This window comes from Schistocerca piceifrons, chromosome 4, assembly GCF_021461385.2.
Source record: "Schistocerca piceifrons isolate TAMUIC-IGC-003096 chromosome 4, iqSchPice1.1, whole genome shotgun sequence".
Lineage (NCBI taxonomy): Eukaryota > Metazoa > Arthropoda > Insecta > Orthoptera > Acrididae > Schistocerca > Schistocerca piceifrons.
In genome coordinates, this window is record NC_060141.1 from 22,233,237 (window position 1) to 22,246,945 (window position 13,709).

General features: G+C 39.7%; 1 protein-coding gene across 5 annotated transcripts in view; it reads right to left on the reverse strand.

The window, feature by feature from the left end:
* Positions 1-13,709, reverse strand: part of LOC124794691 (biogenesis of lysosome-related organelles complex 1 subunit 4) — an 81,615-nt gene that overhangs the window by 53,152 nt on the left and 14,754 nt on the right. For 4 of the 5 annotated variants that reach the window (XM_047258250.1, XM_047258249.1, XM_047258248.1 and 1 more), the window contains exon 3: positions 3,051-3,269. In XM_047258250.1, coding sequence (XP_047114206.1) covers positions 3,051-3,269 — 219 coding nt within the window. Of the gene's footprint in view, positions 1-1,272; positions 1,275-3,050; positions 3,270-13,709 lie in introns of all 5 variants that reach the window. The other variant, XM_047258246.1, reaches the window with a different exon arrangement.

Sequence of the window (13,709 nt, forward strand, 5' to 3'; positions counted from 1 at the left end):
TTAATGATTGTAAGGGCGTTCAGATAGCAGTAGCCGCTGCACAGGCAGCAAGTGCCATTCTTTTTAGGAACTAGTATAATTGGGGAGCCCAAGCACTGTCTGACGGCCTGACTATGCCAGCTCACAAAAGTTTTTCCACCGCAGCTTTATCCGCTTTAAGTTTGTGGGGAGCTAAACGATGGGAAGTGGCAATGGACAGGGGGACCTGGTGGTGTTTAACATGGTGGACTGTACCGTCCTGCATGGCACAGATTGTATGTGGTCTAATGGGGGAGCACGGAGCAAGTCCAGTGAGCGGGACATGATGTTATTTGCCGTTGCTGTTAGCGTGACATGGCATTGTCCCGGAAGTGCACTCAAGGGGGAGTTACGATGCTTCATTGACCTGAGAAGTGTCCATAGTAGCAGCGCCACGGTAGTAATCAGTGTCGAGATGACGAAGGTTGTCGAGGTGCTGTTGAGCTGCATGTCGTGATGCAGTGGCATTCACGATTCGTCTCTGTAGTTGGTCATCAGTGAGGTACATGACCTCATTGTCATGATGTAATGATGAGCACTTAGCTAACTTTAAGCATTGCTGGTTGAAAACCGCTTCACTTTGTAACTTCAGGTCGAGTGGTGTGTGGAGCGATGGCAGTGTGACCCAGGGCATTGCAGTGCCGTTGGTCACGTATCGCTGACCACACTGCAGGATATCCCATTGTAATACGAGGGCACAATTTATATCAGGGAGTAGTTGGCAGTGCCATAGGAAGTTAGCTGCCAAGACCGGTTCAACTGTCTCTGCCAACAGCAATGTCCAAGGTATTTGCATATCTGTGCTGAGGGCGAGCGTGGTGTGTGCAGTTCCAGCAACTGAATTACAGTGTCACTGGCTGCACGCAGTTGCAGTGGCAATGACAACAGCGTAGCAGGCACTGGAACAGGTGGTAGGGTGCTCACATTGGCCCTGGTATCGACGAGGAAATACGTGCACAGGCACCTGTCAGGGAGGGACGGTCAGGGACCATCAGCCCTCTGAAACACTGCATTGGTGCTGTTTACTTGTGGTGTGGAGAGGCAGCTTGTTAACAAACAGCAGCCTGGTGCATCTACAGCGGGTCATCATATTAGTTTGAGAAGGCACAGGTTTATCTGAACTGCTGTGCATCCTCCCCAAACCTGGTGTGAAACCAGCAGCAGCATTGTTGGGTATGCAAGCAGGTCATGCACTTGGTTGATGCACTTTTCTTTATACACAGAGTTTGCGCAGTGGCCAGCTGGGAAGGTGACAACTTCGGCTGTCATAATAGGTGACAGTTGTCCACCGGAGCTGTGAAAGGCACTCGGGGTGATAGAGGTGGGGAGTACGGTCCGGTTCTGGTCGGTCTGGCTGTTGTCGAGCACTCTACGGCTGCACAGAATGTTGGGGCAGCTCGGCCTGGATCATGAAAAATCAGTTTTGATGCAGGTGTACTGGGTGTCGTCTGCAGTATACTGATGTTGGTTGCTGATTAGAATGCAGTGTTGTGATAGTGCATGCATTCTATCAGGCAGTCAAAGTTTAACCTCCAGCAGTGCCTCTTCATGAGCTAGCTTCGCTGTTTGGATGTTCTCTGGCAGTTTTAGGAGCCAAAGTGTCCATAGTGTGTGATCAGGCAGGAGCGTTGGGTCAATTAGAACTCGCAGGTGGCACCAGAGTGTAGACAGGGTGCTGTTGGCCACAGTATCTGATTGCTGACTGCTCAAGCATGCATGTTAGTCATTGTAGCAGTAGTGTCTTTGCAGTTTCATATTTGTGAGAAGCTGGAACGTCCAAAAGCAGGAAGTCACTAATAAGGTCCACACTGTTTCCGAGGTAGTTAAGAAGAGTGGCAAACTTCTCATTGTTCTCACTAATGCCACTGGCTGGCATCAAACACATATTGAGGGCAAACCACATTGTGGGAGAATCTGCGTGGAACAATGATAGTTTCAGATAGTGGCAGAAGGTATGTTTGCTATCAGTGGTTTGATTGTAAGGCACATCACAATGTGGGTGTAGCATGGCGGGTGAAATGTGGGAAGTGTGGGACTGTCAGTGCATGAGACAGGCAGGAAATGCAGCTTGACATAAGGCAGAGCATGATGAGGCGGGTCATGTCACAGTTCAGGTGGTATTGGCCTCACATGGCAATGTGCGTAGAACTCGGGTGGCTGTTCGAAGAACACTCATGTTAAAGTGTAAGAAAATAAATAAGATAATCCTGAGTATCTCTCAGGATAGAATACTCAAAATATTTAGCTTCAACTGAAGGTTAGGTTTGGTCTCATTGTAGAGGCATTCTGTGCCAGTATGTTCCAAACTAAGAGTGAAATGAAAGGGTTGATGCATTTCCATAATGGTCTGTGGAAGAGAAGCTGCAAAGTGGTGAGATGATCATTTTTGTATACAATCATTCTCTCAAAGAAAATAAACATTATTATAAATTTCCTTTAGTTTATATCTATGGTCACAATTTTTTTGTGATCAGACTTCCAGTTTCGGTCTATAATCACCATCTTCAGACCTGTTTTACAAAAAAATGTCCTAATGTACAGCAGCCATAGTGGCATTGTCAAATGTATCAAAATCAGTACAACAGGGCATGTTTTCATAAAACAGATCTGAAGATTGTCATTACAGGCTGAAACTGGTAGTCTGATGAAAAAAATTTGTGACACCAGATGTAAAGTAAAGGAAACTTATTCTATATTCAGGTCACTGTTTTATTTACGACCATGTCACAGCTTGATGAACATTATAGTTTTATTCTTCTTGAATTGCAAGGCACACATATTAACATTGATTCCTTAAGTTAAAAAACTAACACAACCTTCTGATATCTTTAGTGTTCCTTCACAAATTTTCTCAGAATAACATGAGAATTTTTGTATATTTAAAAACTGTAGCCAGTTTTCACCCTCAGTCTAAACTGCAATGTGAACTCATTTTTGTGTATGAAGTATGGTTCAAATAACAATATGGAATTAAGAGTCTATTCAGAATTCCTCTACTAACAAGACACAGAATACTAGACTTCAAGACTTACAAAAAAAAGTGGCTTGAGCATGTTCCTTATGACACCTTCACCACCAACAGTTGCTTCCGCAGTGTCAAGCTGAGACTCGACAGTGTCCAAATCACGTCGCACACGTGTCACCAGTGCCTCAAGGCAATCTATACGATCACAAAGTGTCCGCAGTTCTGACTTACAGGCCACAATATCTGGCACTGTGGCAACAGCTGACTGAGTAACATCTGTTCGCACCTGTGCATAGTAAAAAAAAAACCTTGATAAATTCAAGAAAACAAACAAAATGGAAAGAATAACACACGGACACAAAAATTGGCATTTATTTTCCAAGTACTACTGTTATTCCTTACCAATTACTGTATTTTACAGAGTAAAAGATGCAATTTTTCCTTTAAAAAACTGCCTGCAATTTTCAGATGTTATTAAATAATTAATATAAAAATGTCCAGTGTTTGAATGAAAATTCCCACCAGTCTTAAAAATGGCCATATATTCAATGCTGCGGGAAATCTCTCTCTATCTGGCAACACTGGATTCAACTGGCAGCAGCAGTGCACCGATGTGATGAACATGAGTTGTGGGGGTTCACAAGCTAGCTAATGCTGTCTTCCTCCTGTCCTGCCATCAAAGACCCGCAACACTGTCTTGCACATGAGGTATAATTGCAGTCTACACTGCCAGTGGACTTGAACTGAAAGTGATTTGTTATCGGTAACAGTAAAATATTTTTCTTTGTAGCTAGTTTCATAATGGAAAAAAAAAGGTATTCAAATGAAAGTAATAGCTTATGCATAAGGACACAGAAACAGAGCAACTGAGAGGAATTTTGGCCCTCCACCAACAGAGGAAACCATTTGGGTTTGGCGGGCTAGTAAAGAAGAACTGAAAAAAATGACGAAGACTAGGTGTGCAAATAGAGGACTGAATGCAAAACGGCCAAAACTAGAAGACGACGTATTGTAATGAATTCAAGGACACCATCAAAATGGCACTGGAATTAATACAAAAATGATTCAAATACACACTACAAGCTAGTGCTACAGCGGAACTTAACAGATTTGAACGATGGAGTTGGTTGGTGCTACAAGTTTATGAAACATCATGGACTTAGCATGCAAACCAAAACCAAAAGATCTCAGAGAAAATATTATCTTTCCATCACTTTTTTATTCAACATTGAAAGGAAATGAGAGTGGAACTAAGCCAAATGGCTAGTATGGACAAAACTCCTCTGACATCATTTGATGTGCCAGGTAACAGAACCACTGCCATAGAAGGCGCTAAAACTGTAACTATAAAAACAAGTGGACATGAAAAAATGCACTACACTGTCGTCATTTCACGTTGTACTGACAGTACTAAACTTAATCCAAGCACAAAACCTTCTGAAATACCACCAATGATGATGTTCACATACATGATAAGGGTTAGAAGGATGAGACTGGTATGAAATTATGGATTAACAGAGGTTTGAAGAGAAGGAAAGGTGCTTTATTGAAGAAGACCTTTCTTCTTGTGCCAGATCAGTTTAGTAGTCATTTGAAAAATTCTGTGAAAGAGAAATTGAGACAGGGAAATACAGAGCTTGCTGTTATTCCTGGAGGACTTACTTCACGAGTGCAACCTCTTGATGTCTCGATAAATAAACCATTTAAAATGTCTTATGAGAGAGATATGGAACAAATGGATGATGGATGAAACCCAAAATGAATTCATGCCAAAGGGAGCTTTAAAATGACCTACAATCAAACAAGTGTGTCAGTGGATAAAACAATTGTGGTCTAGAGTGAGAGAAGACATTATTGTTAAATCTTTAACAAAATGTGGTATAAGTAATGCTCTCCATGGCAGTGAAGACCATCTTATACATGAGGAGGACAACGAAGAGGAGGAGGAGGAGAAGGAGGTGGAGGAGGAAGAAGAAGAAGAAGTAGTAGAAGAAGACAGTTCAGATGATGATTTTAGGGGATTTAAAGATCAGTTCGGTTTTACAAACTAAGAACTTTTTAGTCTGACTTTGCAGTCTAATAATAAAAATGGTAAAAAGTTATTAAAAAACTGATTAAAAATTAAGACATGTCTTATAGTCTATAGTGTCTTATAGTCCATAAAATATAGTAAATCATGATTATAAGCTCTGTATGAAAGCATCTGACATGTAAACTACTTGAAATTTGCTAAAGGGCAATCATACATTTGTGCTGCAGTCATTATTTTCATAGGTATTTGCATATCAAAAGACCACAAAAACATACACAGAATGTGTTAACTTTATTTACACAGATCAGTAAGAACCCTCAATACTGCATAAATAAAGGACGACCAACAAGAGCACATTACACCAACCAACTGATCAATAATGAGTACGCCATCTACAAACAGCAATGTACTCCATTCATCGGTCTGAGACATCATTTGTGCTGCTGCTCAGAAACTCTCAGGTACAGTTCTACTTTTTCCCAATGCGAATTCCGGGTCCTGAGTAGTTCGTGGTGGTGGTACCAGTAACTTTTTTACATGTGGCTCTCGGGTGTGTACCAATTATCCTCTACGAGATTCAGGTCTAGCAAATATGCCATCTCCAACATCTTCAGTAGCCTAGAGATAGTACACTGAAGTGTGTGGACAACCCAAGGAGTTCAGGGGCAGCCTGATAATTTTTGTTCCTTGGGGCGTAGCACAAAAGATGGCTTGTAGTGGCATGATTTCAATAGTGGTACATCAGTTACACTGCTCTTTATACAAGTTTTAATGCATGAATAACAATGAGCTCTTTTTGGCATACTGGTGTCATCAGGTGCTCCTATGTGTAATATCAATGCTGCCATTGTCTGAATTTTTGTTCAGACACAGGAAAAGTAACACACAAAAACTGACTAATCCAAGTTGTCAAGAAGGAAAACTGACTAATCTAAAAATGAGGTATAACAGTACATCTACAACGAACATTCACGAAATATCTTCATACAAATTCCAGCAAAGACAGCATATGGCAGTATCAACATTACACGTGAGAACACCTGGCGATGGCAATACGCTGAAATGAGTTCACTGTGATTTACACAATAAAATTCATATAAAGAGTAATGTAACTAGGCAGTTTGACAAGTTTGCAAATTAAGGTTCATACCAGAGGCTTGAAAAGGCTGAGAAATTCTTCTGCTACTGAATAGTAATGAGCGGTGTATAACAGAACAAGCGTAGGACTTCTTGCATTGTGAACAGCAAGCAACTAGTATTTGTAAGCCAATAATGGGGCTCATTGGTGTCACCTATGATTTAGCCACTGTGGGGAAATATCCTGGTAAAGAAGACTATATAGTGATTACTGGGGAAGCTGGTAACAGTTTAAATTCAAGGTGACATCAGGACATAGCTGAAAATGCTCTTCACATTAAATGGGAAGACTGTGTTGTAGTTTGAGCAAATACGAAAGGCTTTAGATGAAGTGTTCCGTCAAACACCAAATGTAGAGCTCCAGGGGTGAGACAGTCACAAATGGGTGTGACTGACGTGTCATTCTCTCACTCACACACACACACACACACACACACACACACACACACCTGAATGTTTCCAGTAAACGGTTATTTGCACAAATTTTTTCCGGAGGAATTCAACATAGTCAGAACCCTGTCTGTCCAATCTTTGTGATGTGCAGTGTTTTAATTTGGCCTTTTTTATGGTAAATGTTTCTGAAAAACTGCAGTTTTAGCAGCACAAAAACAAAAATCAAAGAGTACTTGGACTTTGTCAAAACATAAGAAGCCTATTAAATATGATAAGCTTCTCATACAACAATAGTAAGTTGGAAATTGAAAGATACTTCTACAGGTAGGTTGTGGTTAACAGAACATTACTAGTTACGAATAGAAACTGAACAGATGTGTCTAGAGCAGTGGTTCTCAACCTTTCTGGAGACCATTAGGCGTGGTGTAATCAGTGTTACTATTTTATGCTCCAGTTCCCAGAAGTCAAGTCTTATTAAACCTCCTCTCAATAATTTGTTTTGAACAGACCCTGTTGAGAGATATGAACAGAGGACTAGTTTACTAACAGTAAGTTTTGTAAAGGAGAAACTATTATGAGATTATACTTATAAGATTGAATGGTCCATGGATAAACCTTTGTGACTTTTATATATTGGTTTCTGAAATCTCCTGTACTTGTCTCAAGTGGCTGGGAGAGGGGGGGGGCAGGGGGGGGGGCAGAGGAACACCTTATTATTTGCATAAAATGGCTTGACTAAGCATGTGACTGATTTCTGAAGTTTATTGGCTTCATTTGCGTATAGGAGACAGCTACAAACTTACCGCCTTACCTTGTTATTATTCTGTTAACTTCTTATAACTTGACAAAATTGAGCATTAAGGTTGATAAAATGAGTAAAAGTCCTGTACAAAAGCTGGGTACAATACAGTAATTTAAATGTTTACTGAACCATTGATAAATACTTCAAGTGCAACAGGAGATTGATTTGTGAGCTCTATCAAGAATGCACAAAGTTTGGCTCACCACATTGCTGCTCAGAGTTATAGTTTGACAGATAGGTTGTTGGTAAGTTTTCAAGGTCAACAAATGAATGCAGAAATTTCAGAAGTCTGAGGCTATTGCATTTCAGAGTTAAAGTCCCGCGTGTCTTGACTTACTCATCTTGCGAAGCAAACTGACCCAGGCCAATAAGCTGCTGCCCTTATATAGCCCTAATCTGTCATTGCAGAAACCACAAAATTACAGAAACTGTACACATTAGTATAAAAAGTACACATCTAAAACTTTATTTGATTCAAACTTAGCTGCCAATTTCTTTGCGCTGTTAATAAGTGACAGTTCAATTGTCTTAATATCACTCAATCTAGCATAATGTCTTTTGTTTATTGCATATCAATTTTATACTGAATAAATATTACATTAAATTTATCACTACTACAATTATTACACATGAATTAAGGTTAGAATTTCACTGGCTTTCTGTGGTGATGTTAAGCTTTTTGCTGTGGTCTTGATTTTTTGGTTATTTGCATCTTATTCAGTGAAATGGTCAAGCAGTATTTACTATTATCTACTTTAAACATAAGGAGAACCAAAACTCTACAGATAGTTATCATAGTCTATTATACAATACTGCCACTAAACGTATTGTTTTGCAATTTATTTTGCACTAGAATGTAATTTTTAAACCTCGGAATAAACATTTGACTAAAACTCAGACTGTACAACTTCAACAGAAATTCTGAAGCTGTTTTCTGGTAATGCTATTCAACAGATATTAGTCGACACTTCGTTTGTGAAGACTGCTTAAAATGAAACTTCCTGGCAGATTAAAACTGTGCGCCAGAGCGAGACTGGAGCTCAGGGCCTCTGCCTTTCGCAGGCAAGTTCTCTACCAACAGAGCTACCTAAGCACAACTCACGCCCTGTCCTCACAGCTTTACTTCCATCAGTAACTCATCTCCTATCTTCCAAACTTCACAGAAGCTCTCATCCAAAACTTGCAGAACCAGCACTCCTGGAAGAAAGGATATTGTGGAGACATGGCCTGGGGGATGTTTCCAGAATCAAGTTTTCACTCTGTAATGGAGTGTGAACTGATATGAAACTTCATGGCAGATTATGTGTCTTTCTTCCAGGAGAGCTAGTTCTGCAAGTTTCGCAGGAGAGCTTCTGTGAAATTTGGAAGGCAGGACACAGGGTGCTGGCGGACGTAAAGCTGTAAGGACGGGTCATGAATCATGCTTGGGTAGCTCAGTTGGTACAGCACTTGCCTGCGAAAGGCAAAGGTTCCGAGTTTGAGTCTTGATGCAGCACACAGTTTTAATCTGTCAGGAGGTTTCATATCAGCACACACTCTGTTGCAGAGTGAAAACTTCAATCTCGAAACTGCTTAAGATGTTTAGAAGTTATTAATATTTTAAGAAAACACACACATTAATACCTTCCATCATCAATATCTTTTAACTAGACTTACTGTTATATCTACAGAGTCAATATTTATACCTGCTTCCTTGTCTTGTTTTTCTCTTTCATGTGGTACCAATGCCTATTCTGTGTCTTTATTAGTACAGCTTTTGCTTATGTGGCAGCTGTGAAATGGTGATTGTGAGTTAACGGATATTTCGCTCTCATTTAAGTGTATGGCCAAAAGAGATAGCCTTCCAGGAATTGTGAAACAAATCCTGTTGTCCAGGACCATGTGTCACGAAGAGCACAGATTCGGCACGAGATGGGGAAATTCACAAGCGTCTATTGTGCTGAATGAGGCCAGGCTGATTAGGCCTAAGCAGTGTAGTGTGCGAGTGAGACAGAAGAGAACCTACGTCATAGGGAAACCCCGTTGGAGCTGCTTGTGCCCAGGGAGGTGTATGAGTGTTAAATGTGGTGGACCTAAGATAGGCCATAAAGGGAAACATTTATGAAAACTAGTTAATTCTGCAGTAATTCAGCAAATGAAGCCACAGTAATTTTAATCTACCATCTTTCTTAAATTTTCATGGTTATCCCAATAAAACTTGAATATTGATCATATCTATAATAGTTTACGATTTATCGTTAAAGTGAAATTAACAAGTTTTTTTAACAAAGACCTGAATGCTAAAATCTGCATGCTTTGGTCGATCTTAACGATTGTCATTTCATGTAAAAATGCATAATTAAAATGACAAATGTTGTAAATATCAACTCCATAACTTTATTTGTTTAAAAGATGTAGTAGATTTAAATTATCAGTATTTTCAGTTAAGCATCAGATCATCATTTCCCCCATACAAAAGACAATGAACGATGACAGCATGACACCTTACTGAATCATTACGTAATAGAATATTTGTTGTAAGGTTTAGTGCATAATAGTTACTTTTGTTCTTTATTTATTTATCAGAAAGCACACTGTTGCAAGGCTCCTGGCCATGAAATTCAAAGTTAAGAAGGAAATTGTATTGGTTTTAAGAAAAAGAATTTAACATTTATTATATAATGAATATTATTGTTACTTTATTTAAAATGCGAAGGTGGTCAAGCTTTGATTATTTAAATATGTTAAAATGTAAAATAAAGTAGAATAAGGTGTAGCCAATCAGACAGATGGCTTCACAGAAGGGAAATGCACTAGTCAGTTGAGTGACGATGTTTAGCACATGGGAGATGCGGCCGGAGATGGGCAGAGGGACAGTGCCGGGGGAGACGCAAAAGTGGACGGTCAGTCTTTAGGTAGTTAGGAAGTGAAACGACTTAGAAAATTTCATGTTGTGTGGTATCACGGGACTCAGTCTCTGAGCGGTGAACAGCCATGTGCCTGGTGTGAACTCTAACTCTTCATGTAGATAACAAAGTGGACTATTGGACTTGTATTTCGCGACGAGATTGTGAATGAGTGAACTGTGTAAAATGGAAATGGGCTCAAGTGTAACAGTAACTCTAAATATGACCCCTTTTGTAATTAGTTTGCTTTCTGAATAAACTTTATTCTAACCAAATCACAACTGTGTGGCCTACATCCTTTATGGGTCATTAATTTAGCTACCGATATTATTATATGTTATATTAACTTTGTATGTTTCGTACAATTTCGCAAACTTGCCGTCAACCAGACAACTTAACCAAAGGGTCACAAGTGCCTAATTTAGGGCGTGTAATGCGATACGTGTGGTTCAACCCCTAGACGAGTCTGAGCCAAGACATTTCGACGAAGAGGAACTGCATGTGGGCCCGAACATCTTTGGGATGTTAGCTCGCAATTGGGAGCTGGCCCGGGATAGGAATTTGAAAGGTGTTAACTGAGGGATAAGAATCTTGCAAAGTGTTGGAATAGGATTGGATTTTGGAAAGTGTTAGTTGCGGAATATGAACTTTGAAAAGTTTTAGAACTGGATTTGAATTCTGGAAAGTGTTTCCACAAGTACTATCTGAACATCGATAGCGAGGACCTCTCATAAAAGTTACATGTGAGATCAGTTCAAGACTGAATATTAGGCTTCTTTCATAGTTGTGAAATTACAATTGTAATTCTCACAGTTAACGACATCTGTGATGTAGGTCCCAAGTCTGTGGCAGTTTACGCAATTTGTGTGGGGGCTGTGAAACAAGAATTTTGCAACAGTTGTGTGCACAGAGTTTTTGCAGTGGTTAGGAGTGATAAAAAAGTAACGCAGAGGAACAGGTGATATTGAAAGCACGTGGTTCCAGTTAGCAGTGGCATCTTCAACGGCGATTCGTCATGCAGCGGCGGTTGCAGTACCACAGCAGAGGCTACGAGATCTTCAGTGTCGGCTTCAACTGCAACATTGGGAGCAATACCATGGCAGAAGGATCCAGCACGACAAAGCTAAGTACCTGTGCTGATACCGAGATTATGTATGATTCTGCAGTTCAATAGCCAATAATAGACGTCGCTAATATTAAGGAGTCAGCCAGTTTGTGTGGGTCGAAAATACTAGTGAGCCGCTTAGCCCGAAGTCAGAGCGGGAGAGCATGACCGGCGATGAGTTTAGTAGGACAAATAGTCTGAAATCAGGCAATGGACATGAATTTGGGAGAGACATGATGTCGCAATTAATGCAAATGATGAGAGGATTGGTATCCAAAATTGAATCTGTTAAAGCCGATATGGGTGACATAAATTTAAAAATTGATTCAGTTCAATCCAAAACAGCTTTGGTTGTGAAAGACGAAGCAGGTAAAATTGCTAGTGTAATCGAGGAACTGATAGACAGAAAATTAAAAACCATTTGGGATGAAATGGGCAAACTTTCTGATGAACTTGGGATACTTGAATAGGTAAAGGGGAGAAAGAAGTAGATAAATAAAGGAACAAATAGCATCTGGCATTTAAATTGAAAATGGTGAAGTTAAAAAGAAAATCAATGAAATACAAAGCGAACTGAATTCTTTAGCTGCACATCAAATCCCTACAGTGATCAGTGTTCTGTGGATGAACTCGGGAACTGTCAAATGTTTTGGAGACGGCGGGAAATACCACACAGTAAATTTTCTAACAGCATGGAGGGATGGTTTTATAAGGCGAATATAAAATTCGTGAAAATATATTTGGAAGGTGAACCACAATCGTGGGCAAATATACACAGTGATTCTTTCATTACCTACGAAATATTTGAAAGCAGTTTTGTGAACAGCTTCTGGAGTGAAGCAAAGCAAATGTGAGTCGAAAATGAGTTTCTGAATGGGCCAACATTTAAATATGGGAACGGGTTGTTGTGACAATTTTGTAAACGTGAACATGCGAGATTAATGCATGTGAAATATCCATTGGGAGTGCTTACTGAAATTACGACGTTGAAAAGGTGGTTACCAGAAAATTTGCAGTGGGATCTAGTGCACAGTCCTAGCAATCCAACCGACAAATTTTTGGACTTGTACAAAAATTAGAACGGGCGTTGAAAATTAAACCGCAACATAAGCAGACAAATGGTTTTCAGAGTGGAAACCATAACTACAATCCGAGTAACTACTATGAAAGACATCCAGGAAGTTATCAACGGAACGCAAACAGCAGTTTTTAAAAGGGAAACGGTAACAGGAACACATCCAATGATAAATTTCAAAGCATTAATGGGAACAGATACTTTCATGACAGGGACCGACACCAAGAACATAGATTTGAAGGACTGGCACCTGGTGAAATGAACCAGCGTGATGGGAGATCGGAAAACTAAGTTTTGCTGCATCTCAGGTCTGGTAATGGCAAAACAAACCAGCAATGAACAGGATGCGAATAAATGGAAATGTGATAGGTGTCAATAAAACGGCAGAAAGGCATCAGAAATTTGAAAAGAAATTAGTAAGAGATGAGAATCAAATAGGTAAATTTTCAAATCAGATCATACATAAAAGGTAATCCTAAGATAATGAAAGATAACGATAAAGGCGATGATGACAATTTAGGGCTAAATGATCTGTTTTATGAATGTGAGATGAAAGAGTGTGAATGTTAATACAATGAAAGATTCTATGCGTCAAGAGGAGGCTGAAGTGGAGCTGAATTTGGTGGAGTTAGATGGTATAGAAAATCCTAAAGAGGTACTAACCAGCGGTAACGGTTATAGTGATGAAGGTGATGATGTTTCAGATGATATTGTGACAGTGAAATTTGTTAAGGAGGTTAGTATGGGTGACGTAGCATTAGTCTCATCAGCTGTTGATGAATTTGTGTGTGTGCTGGTGGATATTGGTGAATTGGTTTTGAAGGAAGGTAGTAATGATGTTTTATGTGCTGAAGTTAACAAAATTGAAGCTGCTGGAATTGATACTTCAGAGGAAGAAATCTGTGCGCATCTTTCTACTAGGGGAGGTGAACCCTAAATTCTGGATGGAACTGTGGATCTTGAATGTTTGTTTGAGAGTGAATGTGGATCTGAATTCGATGTGCGACCTGAAATTAATGTGCTGCAGGAGCATGTAGGAAAGGAAAAGGTATAATGCTCAGGTTTAAATCAAAATGCAGTGGAATTTAATGGTACTGTTGATCCTGAAATTGCACGAAGCCGTAGCTACAATTTATGTGATGTAATGGCAGAGGATGGTGAAACTATGTACAGTTCTTGTATTGGTGATTTGTCGTTGGAGATAAATGAGGTTTCATGTAGCAAGTTGTATGATGTATCAGCGGCTGTTGAAATTTAATGAAGTAAAAAGTAATGCTTTATTTCATGATAATTATGT